General features: G+C 40.6%; 1 protein-coding gene across 1 annotated transcript in view; it reads left to right on the forward strand.

Annotated features, from left to right (window-relative positions):
- Positions 1 to 16214, forward strand: part of ASB5 (ankyrin repeat and SOCS box containing 5) — a 30452-nt gene that overhangs the window by 10942 nt on the left and 3296 nt on the right. Inside the window, exons 4-6 of the mRNA XM_083170797.1 lie at positions 2880 to 3030; positions 7751 to 7885; positions 15594 to 15785. Of these exons, the coding sequence (XP_083026923.1) occupies positions 2880 to 3030; positions 7751 to 7885; positions 15594 to 15785 (478 nt within the window). The remainder of the gene's footprint in view (positions 1 to 2879; positions 3031 to 7750; positions 7886 to 15593; positions 15786 to 16214) is intronic.

Here is a 16214-nt window from a genome sequence, read left to right on the forward strand (position 1 = left end):
CACATACTTAATCCACATTATCAGAGGTGGCTGAAATCAGACGTCAAATCTCCATGAGACATCTGACTGCATAAACACTAATGTACCCCAAACAATTAAATGTAGATATGTGATATAAAAACATTCACTTGTTGACTTGTTTAAGACATAAGTTAAATGTAAACAGCAGTATAAAACGTATCATTTAGGATTGGTCCAACTCCAAATAAGTACGCAGAAAGAGGAAATGACAGCATCAGTCCTGCAAATCTCCTTGCAAAATATATATATTAGGGAACTTCCCATAGGGAAATGTGGGTTCATCCTGTTGTGGGAATCAGGGAAAAATAAGGGCCTATAATAGAAATGTGATGGACCTGATTCAGAGGTGGGAGCTGCTGCCTTTTCTCAAATGCCTGTTATGAGAGTTGCTGAGCGCTAATATGTGAATGCTAGTTTTAGCCTCCTCCTTGTGTACTAGTGTGTACCTGAATGTGCAAGCCCACTTTCAGTACCATACATGTAGTAACGTAACTGGGGATATAGACCATCTACCACTGGCATACCATTTTGTGCACCACAGACACTTGTACCTGCCTACGGCACCTATAACAGATGCAGCATGTCTGTGAGAACATGGCCCTCTGTGGTTGTGACTGTAAAGCTGGCCATACATCAGAAAGATCGATCTTAAGATCGATTGCACTCATGATTGTGTACAATTTCCCTTGAAATCCCCAGCAGTCCTTGGTGGTTTTTGGACACACAATCTACACACAATCCATCATACAATCAGTCATACAATCCATCTGCTGCATGATTTTGTACACAAGATGTGCACACAATCTGCATACAATCCATCATACAATCAGTCATACAATCCATCTTATGATTGATTGTATGATTGTGTACACAAGATGTGCACACAATCTGCATACAATCCATCTTACAATCAATTGAGATTGTATGATTGGGTACAATATCTTTCTGATGTATGGCCAGCTTAAATCTGAGAATGCAGCTGGACAGTCTCATAATACTGACATCAGGCCACCTCCAAGACACGACCCAGAATGCCCATAATTTTATCTCCACACTTCTGATACCATTGGCAGTGTCGGAATGGGATGGAAAGGTCCCACAGGAGGAATGTAATCGTAGCGTCCGGTGTGTGACGTCATGTCATGGCAGACGTCATGATGCGCCATGATGTCAGCCCGCCCGCATTTAAGTTGTCTTTGTTTCACTACAAGAAAACTTAATAAAATAGTTGTCTATCCATTAGGTTGAGCTATATACAGTACCCAGGCAAAATTAAACTATCAGTTTAAGGGGGGTATTCAATCTCTCACAGCCATCTCCCAACGGGACAGCATTGAACAGGGGATCGCGGCAGAATGAGCTCGACTTCACAAGCAGTTGGGCTCGTTCTGCCGAGAACGGCCGGGAAGTGACGAGCTCCTGGCTGCAGCTCGCCTCTTCCAGGCTGCAGAGAACGGGACAGGGTCACGGCTGTCGGGCCAGCTTGACAGCCGTGACCCAAGATTGAATACCCCCCTAAATCTAATATACACCAGTGGTTTACATTTAATATACACAATCCATACACCACAACATGACAAATTCAAGGAGGGACAAAATCCTCTCTGCCTGGACTTTCTTCTTAATTTATAATTGCAATCACCTGTGTTGAAACAACTTTCTTATCAATTAAATAGTTTAACACAGGTGAAGCCAATCATACATCCTTTTTTGGATTCGCTGCACATTCGCCACGTTCCGGAGCCGGCGGGCTCCGGGATTCAACGAGTCAGGGGCAGCAAGCCCCTGACTGGCGAATATGAGCTCCTGCGGCGATTGCCGCAGGGAGCCTCAGGACGGTGCCAGGCAGAGAGATGGTAGTCTCTCTGCCTAGCCCAGACCTTTGTGGGGGGTTAGGTGTGCTCCCAGGGTGCCAGGCAGCACAGGCTGCCCCCCCGGGGGTGCCAGCAGGCTAGCGTATATTCACTACACAGGATCGTAATGATCGTGCAGTGAATATATGAATATGTAATGAGCGGCTCCGCTCTGGCGCCACCTGCTGGATGCTGTGTAAAAAAAAAAAAAATATTATTTTTAAAATTAAATATATATTCATGTGCTTACAGCACATGAATAAAAATAGCATGCCCCTCCTCAGAATAAAATTCCTGATTTTTTGACACCAAATGTAAAAAACAAAACACTTTATTTTAAAAGTTCACCTCCCACTTCACCATAAAAAGATAGCGATTGCTACTCGGTGAATCATGGCGAAAAAAACCTTCAAATGTATTCGCCATGTGGTCATTGAATAGGGTGATTCACCGTTTTTGACAGAAATTCGCCAAACAGCACAAATTCACCATAAAAACCTGGCGAATCAGGCTCATTGAATACCGCCCTAAGAGGGAAGTAGAGAGCATATTGTCCCTCCTGGAATGGGTCATATTGGCAGCTATGCATCCCCTCACCCTTTCACCTGTGGCCCCACCTGTCTATAGTACCTCGGGTACCCTCAAGACCTAATCCAGCATTGTAAGCAGCCATGTTCCGTATGCAATAACGCCTTTGTGCATACACCTTGGGTAATGCAAGTGCCATAAACACTTCCTAACTATTTTGTACATGCGCAGCAAGTAACCCACTCATCTGTATGACAAGGAAATAGCGTGCAATGTGTGTGTGCACCTCTGAATCAGGACCATAGTGGAACTGAAAGTAGAAACATACTGTACTGTAGCTTATTAGGAGACTGGGCCACTGTAATTGTAGGATGCTAGTACTGTATTATATATATTTGCCTTTGCAGAAATCAAATGAGGCTCACTGGAAACACTTTACTTCATGTCTATTCCAAGACATCTTGTGATATGTTTTAGGTGAATGCTACAACTATTGACGGAGTGACTCCTTTATTTAATGCATGTTCAAGAGGCAGTGCTAGCTGTGCGGAACTGCTACTGGAGTATGGCGCAACAACGCAGCTGGAGACATGCCTTCCTTCCCCTGCTCATGAGGCATCAAGTAAAGGTAAATTGGATTGCAGCAGCACACAGAATACTTATGTCTTTAATCTGATTGTTTTGGTTACCTAGTATTAACATAAATAAATGATGATAGTAAAATAATATTATTTCTTTACAACAAAAAAAGGGTCAGTAATGCTGTGTACACACAGGGGAGATATATTGCTAGCAATATATTGCTTGCAATATATTGCTGAGTAATATATTGCTCGGTGTCCAGTTTTTCAGAGGGACCAGCAATTTCCCTGAAAATTGCTAGCAATTTTGACTAGATTTTTTTTACCCTCTATTTAAATTCATTTATGATTGACATGGGTTGTGGGAAGTCTGTATATGGTGTACTTGTGGAGTATCATGGCTCCCACGATGGCCATCGTATGCTAAAAAAATCGCATCGCAAATACATCCAAATGCATTGAAATGTGTAGGAAACATGTGAAATGCCCCCAAATGTCATTTTTCATAGTGTACCACCCCCACTATCAACCCGAAGCATGGCGAGCCCCGCGAGGGGACGCGGATACCTTCACAGGTGTCCGCATCCCCTCGCGGGCTTCACAGGTGTCCGCGTCCCCTCGCAGGGCTCGCTGCGCTCGCCACGCTTCGTGTTGACGTTGATAGTGGGGGTGGTACACTATGAAAAATGACATTTGGGGGCATTTCACATGTTTCCTACACATTTCAATGCATTTGGATGCATTTCAGTGCAAAATTGGGTGCAATCGCATCGCATGCGATTTGTTTGTATGCGATGCGATCGCATGCGGTTTTTCCATAAATCGGCTAAAATCGAATCCCATCGCATGCCATCTCATGCCACTACATTTGGCATGTGATGGCATGCGATGGGAGCCGTGATAATCCACAAGTACCTACAGATGTAGCAGGGGTCATCTTTGTAGGGGCAGGATAATCTAGCGGCAGCAGCCGCTAGGGCCCCGCTCCCACCAGGGGTGTGGGGGCACAAGACGGCCGTGTGGCCCCTGCCACCGGTCCCCACTGCCCCAACCCCCCCCCCCCCCCCCCACCCCAAAAAAAATTCATTTATTAATTTTATTCATTTATTTATTTATTCATTCATTTTTAATATGGTCACATACTATTGGTGTGGAGCAGCATGGTAATGCTCATGCTGCCCACCGATGGTGCAAATCACCATCGATGGGCAGCATGAACATAATCATGCTGCCCGACACCAATGCCCCCTTCATTTTAAATCTGCTCAGATACTATTGGTGTGGGGCAGCATGGTAATGCTCATGCTGCCCACCGATGGTGCAAATCACCATCGATGGGCAGCATGAACATAATCATGCTGCCCGACACCAATGCCCCCTTCATTTTAAATCTGCTCAGATACTATTGGTGTGGGGCAGCATGGTAATGCTCATGCTGCCCACCGATGGTGCAAATCACCATCGATGGGCAGCATGAACATAATCATGCTGCCCGACACCAATGCCCTCTACTACAGCCTATGCACTTACTGGATAGTGCGGCTGTGTAGTAGTGGGCTTCATTATCGGAGCTGCTGCTGTGTGCGGCGCGCTGGAAGACCGGAGCAAGAAGCAGGGGCTTGCTCCGTGTCTCCGTGTGAGGCGGTGAGTGACAAGGCGGGTGGGCGGGTACCCGGGCGGCGCAGGAGGCTAGTGTCGCTGGTCGCTGGTACACAGTGCTTTGTGCACCAGCGACCTGCAATTTTGTGCAGAATCTGAGGAGCAAGCTCCTGCGACCAGCGACCATGAAGCGCTGGCCGCGGGAGCGCGCTCCCAGCCATTTATCGCTGGCTGCACATTAAATTACTGGCAATATGGTCACTGAGCGACCATTTTGCCAGCGATTTAATGCATAATTGCAGCCGTGGTACGCACCTTAAGTATTTTTTATTTTCTCTAGTTAACTCCAGTTGTTGCCCAGTTCCTCCCAGCAGCCTGTAGCTCAAGGCATGACCTTTGTCTACACCATACTTGCCTACCTGACCTTCTCCTTCAGGGAGACAATGCTCTGTTCCTGGATTTCCCTGGTAATGTATGATTGCCATCACCTGTGGTGAGGTAGTTACTTGTTAAGAAAGGTGTTTCACCACAGGTGATGGCAATAATACATTACCAGGGGAGTCCAGGAACAGAGCATTGTCTCCCTGAAGGAGAAGGTCAGGTTAGCAAGTATGACTATTTGACATGTTCTGGTTTCAGTCTGTGATTATGTTACTGTCTGCCCTAATACTGCTCTCTGCCCCAATACTACCATCTGAATTAGCTGTGGCTTTAATTTTCTGCTCATCTTTCTCTAGGTCGCTTGCTTGGTCTTATTTAATTTCTAGGATTGCATTTATTAAGACATGTTGACATCATGGGCAAGTTAAATAAGACAAATTAAATAAAGGAAATAAAGCCTCAACTCATCCTTTGGTTGTTGTGCTCCATGTCCTACAGTCTATAATGCTGTACTGAGTTTGTTCTGCTACTTCTGATAATTAGTATGCTAATTAGTAAAAGAATGTAGTGTGTAATCAATGTTACTAGGACAACACTATTTAGAGGGAATCGGTACATCTATCAGAATGAACTTAGGTCTACAGTCATTAGGTCGACCCCACTAGGTCGAATGGCAGGAAGGTCGACCTGATTTTACGTCGACATGGGCCAAGGTCGACATGACTTAAGGTCGAATTTGCATAAAGGTCGACATGAGGAAGGTCGACTGGTCATAAGGTTGACATGGGGTTTTCACTGTTTTTTGATCCGAATGTCGACATGGACACAGTTGGCAATGAGAATCGGACCCTCGCATCGCTCGCTTCGCTCGCAATGCTTCGGGCGCGGTGGCTTGCTTCGCTCGCCACAGCTTTAATAACCTCCTCCACGCCCTAGTGGATGGTAGGGCATGAAATACCGCCTGTCGGCTCAAAAAACAGTGAAAAACCCCATGTCGACCTTATGACCAGTCGACCTTCCTCATGTCGACCTTTATGCAAATTCGACCTTAAGTCATGTCGACCTTGGCCCATGTCGACCTTAAGTCAGGTCGACCTTCCTGCCAGTCGACCTAGTGGGGTCGACCTAATGACTGTAGACCTAAGTTCATTCTAATAGATGACCGCTTCCCATTTAGAGTATTTGCAGTATGCTTCCAGTTTTTACATTATTATTTTTATAAATTGATCAGGTTTTAAAATTAGAAATATAGAAAATAGTCCTTTTTATAGAGAATAGAGAGCAGTTATAAAAACATATATATATATATATATATATATATATATTTACAAAAGTACAGAAAAAAAGTACACCTGCTTAAGAATGAAATACGGTGTTTTCACATTCCAGATGAAGACTTTGCAATAAAAAAAAAATGACAAGAGGGGTTCTTTTTTCCTCTTCTTAATCAATCGTCCGAGGATTTAGAGCAAAATAAGTCAGGGAGAGACAAGTCAGAAAACGGTAATCACAGAATGTCCATACATGGTATCCCAATCTGTGTTACTGACCTGTCACCCTTGCCTTATTTGCACATAAAGGTATCTTTAAGTTCACAGCTGGTCACACGCTCCCAAGTAAATAGGGCTTACCTTTCAGCTATGCCCTATATGCACATACTGTATAGGTATCTTTTGTCAACAGCCATGGATCCTCCCAATTAGGAATGCACAGATCAGATACTCCAGTGTTGTCCACAGGTAAAAAATTGTATTCATCACACATAAATCCAGAATAAAAGGTCCAAAAAGAGTACATGATAAAAACAGCAGGAAACTAAAAAAGAAGAATGTCACTGGGTTAACCCTAACACCACCTCAACTCACCCGGGTTGTAGAGAATGAGGTGGGTTTGCCACTTAGAGTGAAATGATGGCACAATGTCCAAGGACAAAAAGATGGTAGTTCCTCCTCACCAACGTGTTTCGGGCCATTAGAATGCAAATTGATTGACAGAAAGCTGGGGTGAAATGTAATAGGATGAGAGTTTCAGAAAGTGAGAGATTTTGGTAAGAAATCTCCAGTTTTTTTAATGCAGCAATCTTTTACACTGCACATTCTAACTGGTTGAACAGTGTAAATGATTGCCGCTTTAAAAAAACCTGGAGATTTCTTACCAAATCTCTCACTTTCTGAATCTCTCATCCTATTACATTTCACCCCTGGTGTTTGTGGCTGGTAATGGGCCGTTTTCTGGGCGTATCTGGGAAAACGCAGGCGTGCCCATACATTTCCAGGGAAGTCGTGTGACGTCAGCTCTGGTCCCTATTTTTATCATAGCTGCCTAGTAGATTTTGGTCTACGCACAGACTGCACACACTTGAAAAATCTTGCGATGGTGAGCGGCTTGTGAATGGGTTTGCAGCTAATTGCCGATCCACCTAACTTTCACAAGCCCTGCTAAGGGGTGCTTACATGCTTACATGGGGCGGGATTTCACTCTGGCTGGGCGGCGTATACCTGATTGCAGCGTTCTGCAATTTAGAAGAGCAGCGATCAGGTCTGAATAACCCCATTAGCAGCAATAGATATCATTGGAGGTTATGGGATACAGTTCTGCTAAATTGTTGGGAACACAGAGACCTGTTGTGTCCATGCAGTAGGTGGTTGCTCTCGGAATAGAAATGTGTAGGTATTACAGATTTGCAAATGCTTTCACATCCACTGTATTACAATGATTGTGTGGGTACATACATACCTAATAATATTTACTTATTGTGTTTGTAGTTATTATTATTAATATTTGCAGGCCACAGTGAATGTTTGGATGTGTTGATTTCCTGGGGAATAGATGTGGACCAAGACATTCCTCATCTCGGAACTCCTCTCTATGTGGCATGCAAAGCGCAGCACTTGGCGTGTGTGAGAAAGCTCCTATATGCAGGTCAGTGCTCAAGAGACTAGTTATACATGTTGTCTATTACATCATTCTAATGCTGCCCATACACGCTGCGATCCCGGCGTGCGTTCTGGGCTACAATAGCATCCATCACTTTGCATTGCATGCCTTGTGCATGCAATGCAATGCGATGTGATGAAAAGCAAGTACAAAAAGTATGTGCAGCACATACTTTTTGTACTGTGCGATGAGGTGCCACGGGAGCACGCACCTCAAAGCACACATCGGACCCGCCGGGATCTCAGCATGTATGGGCTGCTTATCTATCTATCCTATCCATACACCCATCCATCTATTCATCCGATCCATACACCTTTGCTTTCTGATGGTTCAATGTACACAAACATTGTTTAACCCTTTGAGTGCCAAGTGAATTTGTCAAAATAGGTGTGAAACTTGCCAAGCAAACATTTGCATTCATCATAATGACCTGTAATGTTTACCTTATATAGAAAATATCATCTTTTTTATAATTTTATAAAAAAAAATATATATTTAAATTTATATAACGAATGTGAGCGACGCTGGGATTTTTAGCAGATTTATTGCACATCTCTCACAGAGATGTTGGCACTGAAAGGGTTAATACACAAAAGTTTTAAAAATATTATATATAATTACCTTTAGACTATGTGTATAATGTGCATATTAAACATCATTTTTGTATGTATATGTACACAAACGTTTCATGTACAACTTTATTACAAATAATGTGTACACTTTCCTTCAGGTAAGTGTACACGGTAAATTTGCTAAAGCAAATAAAAAAAAGTGATGTTGCTCATAGTAAGTAACCAATCAAATATTATCATTTTCTAGGATGCAATAGAGAAATTATAGACAGAATCTGATTGGTTGCGATGGGCAAAATGACTTATTTTCCTTTTTAAAGCCTTTTGTAATTTACCCCTCTGTTTATAAGGTGTACATGATACATGAAAGCATTCTGTGTTAATTCTTGGGTGCTACCCCAAAGATATCTCATGAGGGTTGTAGAGTTTTATTTTAGGGATCATATATCTCTCTTATCCCAATAAGGGTTATTGAGATTGAAATATTATATAAAATATATTTATTATATCTGGTATTGATATAATAACATATATATTTGACATCTGCAATTATATTCTAATAGACCTTACAATACAATATGCAGAGTACTTGTCATAATTTGATTCCCCAAATATGAGAGTTCGAGACTTGTAATTTTAGCTCCAATTGGAGGATTTTATTTATAGGCAAACAAACCATACAGAATAATTGTAACACAGTAATTAATGTATATGCTATTATATATATATTTATATACGCCTCCTTGCTTATATTACCTAAAACAACATTAAACAATTGACAGACTTAAGACTGCTATAAAACTAACATAAATTGTAGACTTCAGTATTCCATAACTTTATCAACAACTGAACATTTATATCTACCATGATTACTCACTCACTCCAGCCCATCGCTTCTAGGTTACGTTCCTCTCTCCTGCTCGTGGCTCACATCTCTCCTCCTGACTCACTGAATGGGTTTCTTGCTGACTGTCCGTGTGTGTCTGTGTGCGAATGTGAGTGAATGTCTACTCTATCTCTCTCCTTATATCACAAATACATGAATTGAAGTTCCCTGTTCTCATGACGTTATTGAATTTATGGATGCTAATGGTGACAGGGTCTCCTGCTTGTCTGGACTCTAGTGGTAATCTCCATTGCGAGATTTCCTGTTTCTGGTCTCTCCCTGTGCATCAATCTATTTTACACTCCTGTTGTCAAAATACACAATAGTGTCCTGTCTGTCCTGCAAAGTAACTTGGATGACGTACTAGCAGTCTACATTCTCCAGATGGCTGGGGTCTGGCCCATAGTGTATACATTGCTTAATTAATAAATATAGATATATCTGGGGAGGGTAACAACACTCTACTGTATCTGCTTAATAGTATGCCTTAGACATTTTGTCTCCTAAATGAATTCAGTTGCATTTGATATGTTACAAAGTGGTCATTCATATTATTTAGTAAACCCAAAAGCTATACTACGATGTCTAAACATTAAACTCTGATATCCTAATTATTAAGCTATTCCTATTTTTATATACACATACATTATATATACTATGGTTAAAATCACATTACATTAATGATGGTATAAAACAATATCTATATGCCTATATGGTAACAGTCCCCCGCTTGTGACCATGAGAAATTATTTTGATTGGTCACACAGTAAATTACCATAATTGCTTCATATATATTTTCAAACTTTCTTTTTCAAACTATCCTAAACATAAATTAACCATTGGTATGAAATATCCTTCATTTAATTAACCTGATTTACCCTATAATAACTAAATTTGACCAGGGACAGAGGTTATTTATATTCAGTATTCATGAGGAAAATATTTTCATTGCTACAGACAGTTATATGCCACGCCACGGCTTGCCTTGTAGATCTTGTTTGGTCGATGTGTGAGGACACTTTCCTTGTACTGTTGCTCACAGTGATTTCCTGGCTGAGGGCTGTCACCTGTGTGGGTTGTAGTTCTTGGAGACACTTTACATTTGCAGTATAATGCACGTAGAAGTAGAATTCTTCATAGAGGCTGTTGACTTGCTTGAAATGTTGCTTTACATGTATAGAGGCTGTTGACTTGCTTGAAATGTTGCTTTACTTGTGTGGCCCTTGGAGTGCTGTGGTCTTGATAAATTTCTTCACCACAGTTTTGCAAAACACAGTGCCTTTGATAAGCCTCATTAATGCAGTCCTTAGCGAGTTTGCTTTGTATGTCCTTTACGATCCTTTACGATTATCGCTGTGATCGTGACAAGTGTCCTTGTGCGTCCTTTAAGATTATCGCTGTGATCGTGACAAGTGTCCTTGTGCGTCCTTTAAGATTATCGCGCTGCAATCATGATAAGTGTCCATGTCTCTCTTTAACCCCAACCTCGTTGTGTTGAACAAAACAGTTTGTGACGTTGAATACAGCAGTTGAAACTTTAACCAAGTATTTTTGCTTTACTGGTTGATAAGAACATTTGTCTTCAGGCATTGGCAGGTAAATGTCTGGGGTAGATTCTAAAGGATCCACTCCGTCTATACTAAATTTCCTCACTGAATAACAATTTACCATTCAGTCTCTGATCTCTTACCTACCTTCCTATATACTATGTTATCTTAAACTAAAATAACTATACACCAGCTAAATCCTATAACTAACAATGATATTTTGATTTGACGTATCTATGACAACATCCTATTAATACAATAAATGACTACGATTTTGCTTCAAAGTAATACCAAATATCTGTTAAGAATGGGTTTGGCTATATCGAATTCCATCCAGTATGTGTGATATGCAGCCATGTGCATATACAATAACTACAATATTCCATCTATGCTATTATTCATTCTCTTAGACTTGGTTATGTCTGTATTAAGAGATTGGTCCATCTCAACAACTAACAAAACGTTTCTCTTTTACAATTTGATGTAAGGCATACCATTCTTTGTCTGATATTTAAATTAGTTTGAAGCTTTTTAAGAAGGAAGCGTATATATAATCAGCATATACTCATATGAAGAATATGAAGAAAAAATAAAATATTTACAAGGTATATACAATGACATAAGAATGAAGATCATATGTGTGAATTGATCGGCAATTAAAAATTTATGTACAAAAGGATTCTGCATACTTGGTGGTGAGAATGATGCACACTGTAAATGGAATGTGTCACAGTGTCCTGACAAACAAACAAACAAACAATGATTGCTTGTAGTGAGGGGGTTAATGAACTTCTCCTGAAGAAGAGAAAAGGGGATTTTGTCCATGTGTCCAGAAAACAAATAGTAGTTGCTGTATTTAAACCTTTTCCTTCTCTGAAGGACTGAAGAAAGAAAAATAAAATAATTTAAAAAAAAGTCCTTTGATTTTGTCCATGTGACAGTTTTTGGATTCTCCTTAGAAGACAAACACAAGCTGTGCAAGGTACTGGTTCTTTGCATAATTGCAGCAATAAAAGGTTTAGTAGAGGTTGTTGTTGCGACTTGGGGCTTTCTTTAAAACTTTGCGTCCATCAGTAATAAGGCTGCTGTGCAGGACTAAAATTGAAACAAAAAGAAATAAAATTACTATCATTGCTAGTGGTGTGACATTGCTAGCTATATCTTTTGTGCTATCTACTGGTCCAACATTGCTGGCCATGTTTTCTGGTTTGTACCAATTTTCTCCTCTATGTAATAGTATATGTCACTGACAACATAAACTTTGCTGCAGGTATGATGCAGGTTACATTTAATCTGGATCTTGTATCCATTTAAACATGTGGCAGTTCCTTACACCACCCAATAACTAGATTTAATCTATAAAGTAAATGAACAATACTCCCTGTTTTCATTGCCAGGATGCATCTTTTCTCGATTTGCTTTTGGTGGTCCTGCGAGTTTCTTCAGTCTGGAAACTTGGAGCTTCTGAAAAATATACTTGTGTGGCGAAAAACTGGTTAAATATGCTTGGTATGACTCGGGGGCTTCATGTTTGACCAAACCTAAAATAAAATGGTTAGGACTCCAGGACATATAAACATTCTCATCCTGGTGATGCTTTTTAGCATTCCTGTACTTCTGTGTGGTGTTCACAGATTGACACTCTGCATGTGGTCTCTCTAAGAGACTGTGGACATTTGCTCCACCACTAGATGTCTCTAACTGCTGTGTGGGGGTTACAGAGATGGTGGAACCTTTTGTGTGATCATGCATGCTCAAATTCATGCCATTGCTCAGCTCAGACATATTTGTGGCTGAATACATTTGCTCATTTAATTCTGTGACAACTTTACCTACAATTGGAGTGTGTGTGTACAAGGTTATTGCCAGTTCCCTTTTCCCTGAGGGCAACACAATTCCTTTTGTCACAATAGGGACTATGAGTGTGGATTTTGCAGAATCACTCTCCTTATTGTACTGATCTCCCCCCTTAATCAAAACAGTGCAGGGGACATCTCTCATTGCTCCTGCCTTATTTGTAGTAATATTACGTTCTCTCTCTATTACAGAGCCCTGATTAGCATCTGTGACCATTTCAGACTTTGTAGTCTGTTTGTGAATGAGCCCCTCTGTGGTCTCATCCCTGCTCCTAACACCTTTGCTGGGTGCTTCTGTGATCCCTTCATGAGAGATCTGGGCAGTTTGTTCACAATCTACCAGAAAATTTACTTTTGTCTCAGAATTCTTCTGAGTACACTTCTTAACCTTTAGGGATTTTAAGAAGCAATGCACCTTTGCATTCATTTTGAGGCATGAGCTCTTAAGACGTGAACCTGATTTCTCTTTACATTCCTGCTTAACTTCTAAAGTCGCTGCTCTGTGCAGTTTCCTAAATGTTACAGCAACTCTTTGCATTTTCAACATTGCACTTATTTTACAATGTTGTATTTATACTTTTGTACACAAGATATCCTCCCAATGAGAGTGTCCGGATTCTCAAAGTTAACTCTAATATCTGGTACTAATTTTAATTTATTTGGAAATGCTCATTTCCACTGTTTATTTATTCTAGGCCTTTACAATTATGAAGTGCCTAATTAGTAACATACCCCACTGTGATCTTGCAATGTGTCAGCAGGCTAACATGCCCTTGTGCTGAGCCTAGTAAATGTAGTATTAGTTAAAAATGTTTCTGAATAATGCCATATTATCAATATCTAAGCGTGCACTCCCAGATAATGGTAACAATGGAATATCAGTTCTGTTTCACCAATACGTTATTCTAGGTCTACAAACAATGCAAGATAAAAATACACAATAGTATTACGTTTTCCTAGATACATCCTCACTGTGATTCTGTAGGTTAGGTAGCCAGCTTCACGCATCTGCTACTCCTTATAAATATTATAATCATACAATCAGATACCAAAATTCACAAGTCCCTTCGTGGTCGCCATTGTAGAGTTTTATTTTAGGGATCATATATCTCTCTTATCCCAATAAGGGTTATTGAGATTGAAATATTATATAAAATATATTTATTATATCTGGTATTGATATAATAACATATATATTTGACATCTGCAATTATATTCTAATAGACCTTACAATACAATATGCAGAGTACTTGTCATAATTTGATTCCCCAAATATGAGAGTTCGAGACTTGTAATTTTAGCTCCAATTGGAGGATTTTATTTATAGGCAAACAAACCATACAGAATAATTGTAACACAGTAATTAATGTATATGCTATTATATATATATTTATATACGCCTCCTTGCTTATATTACCTAAAACAACATTAAACAATTGACAGACTTAAGACTGCTATAAAACTAACATAAATTGTAGACTTCAGTATTCCATAACTTTATCAACAACTGAACATTTATATCTACCATGATTACTCACTCACTCCAGCCCATCGCTTCTAGGTTCCGTTCCTCTCTCCTGCTCGTGGCTCACATCTCTCCTCCTGACTCACTGAATGGGTTTCTTGCTGACTGTCCGTGTGTGTCTGTGTGCGAATGTGAGTGAATGTCTACTCTATCTCTCTCCTTATATCACAAATACATGAATTGAAGTTCCCTGTTCTCATGACGTTATTGAATTTATGGATGCTAATGGTGACAGGGTCTCCTGCTTGTCTGGACTCTAGTGGTAATCTCCATTGCGAGATTTCCTGTTTCTGGTCTCTCCCTGTGCATCAATCTATTTTACACTCCTGTTGTCAAAATACACAATAGTGTCCTGTCTGTCCTGCAAAGTAACTTGGATGACGTACTAGCAGTCTACATTCTCCAGATGGCTGGGGTCTGGCCCATAGTGTATACATTGCTTAATTAATAAATATAGATATATCTGGGGAGGGTAACAACACTCTACTGTATCTGCTTAATAGTATGCCTTAGACATTTTGTCTCCTAAATGAATTCAGTTGCATTTGATATGTTACAAAGTGGTCATTCATATTATTTAGTAAACCCAAAAGCTATACTACGATGTCTAAACATTAAACTCTGATATCCTAATTATTAAGCTATTCCTATTTTTATATACACATACATTATATATACTATGGTTAAAATCACATTACATTAATGATGGTATAAAACAATATCTATATGCCTATATGGTAACAGGGTATGCAGATATTCGAAATACAGGAAAATATATGGCTATGTAAGATCAACCTGCACATACTGTACATACAATGTTGGACTGGGACATAAAGGCTTGGCTAGCCATTAGAGAGCTAATGGTCTCAGCCCCCTCCTGTCCAAATATATGCATATCACACCTCCCAACTTTCACAGAGCAGCTGAAGGGAAGTTCTCACGCACGCCAATTTTTTTGGGTGTGGCCTAGTGGAAGGGGGCGTGGTCTATACTCTCCAGTGAGGCAATGCTCCCGTTTTCGCCACTGTGGCGCATGAATAGACGCTGTGCGATGGTGAGAACTCCCAACTGCCCCCCACCCACCATGGGACACTGCCAGCCTCGGGCAGGACGCAAGAACGTCCCCAAAAAATGGCAAATCCCCTGGTAAGCGGGACAGTTGGGAGGTATTAACATATATCTTTCGTGACATTCACATAACTAGAGAAACTCTGTGTTTTTAGGTTATAAGTGGGGTCTAATCTACAGGCTTGTGCAGTATGCTAAGCAATTGTAAATCTATGTAATGCACTGTGGGTGTCTTCTAGGTGCCAATGTACAGCAAGGCAGACAACTGGACACTCCATTACATGTTGCCGCTCTGCAGCCTAGTGCCGACATTGTAAGTCTATTGCTAGACTTTGGTGGTGATATTAATGCAAGAAATCTAGATTTCAAACGGCCAGTTGATGTCGCTGCTGCAAGAAGCCCAGTGGAAAGAGTCCTGCTGTTATATGAAGGTAAGTCTTTCATATAGGCAGTTAGTAGTTATTCATTTAAATATAGAAACACAATTTTATTTTAAAAAATAATAATGAAGTAGAAAAAAGTTTCCTAAAGAGAATATTTTATATTAATTGCAGAAGTATATGAAAATTCCTATACTATAGCCTGCAGCTTCCTTTCATTACTGAGGGGAAGCAGGAAGGTACACCGACAGGGGGTATGGGTCATTGGGTCGGCCAACTTTGGGTCGACACCTGAAATAGGTCGACATGGCTATGATCGACAGGGTCTGAAGGTTGACGCAAGCATTAGGTTGACGAAGGGAAGGTCAACAGTCAAGAGATCGACATGAGTTTTTCACGTTTTTTGTCCCGAATGTGGACACAGTCAACATGGACATCTTCTAAGTGTATCTGTGTCCACCATGCTGTCGACCTTCCCAT

The sequence above is a fragment of the Crinia signifera genome, chromosome 1 (genome assembly GCF_055691185.1).
Source record: "Crinia signifera chromosome 1, ASM5569118v1, whole genome shotgun sequence".
Classification (NCBI taxonomy): Eukaryota; Metazoa; Chordata; class Amphibia; order Anura; family Myobatrachidae; genus Crinia; species Crinia signifera.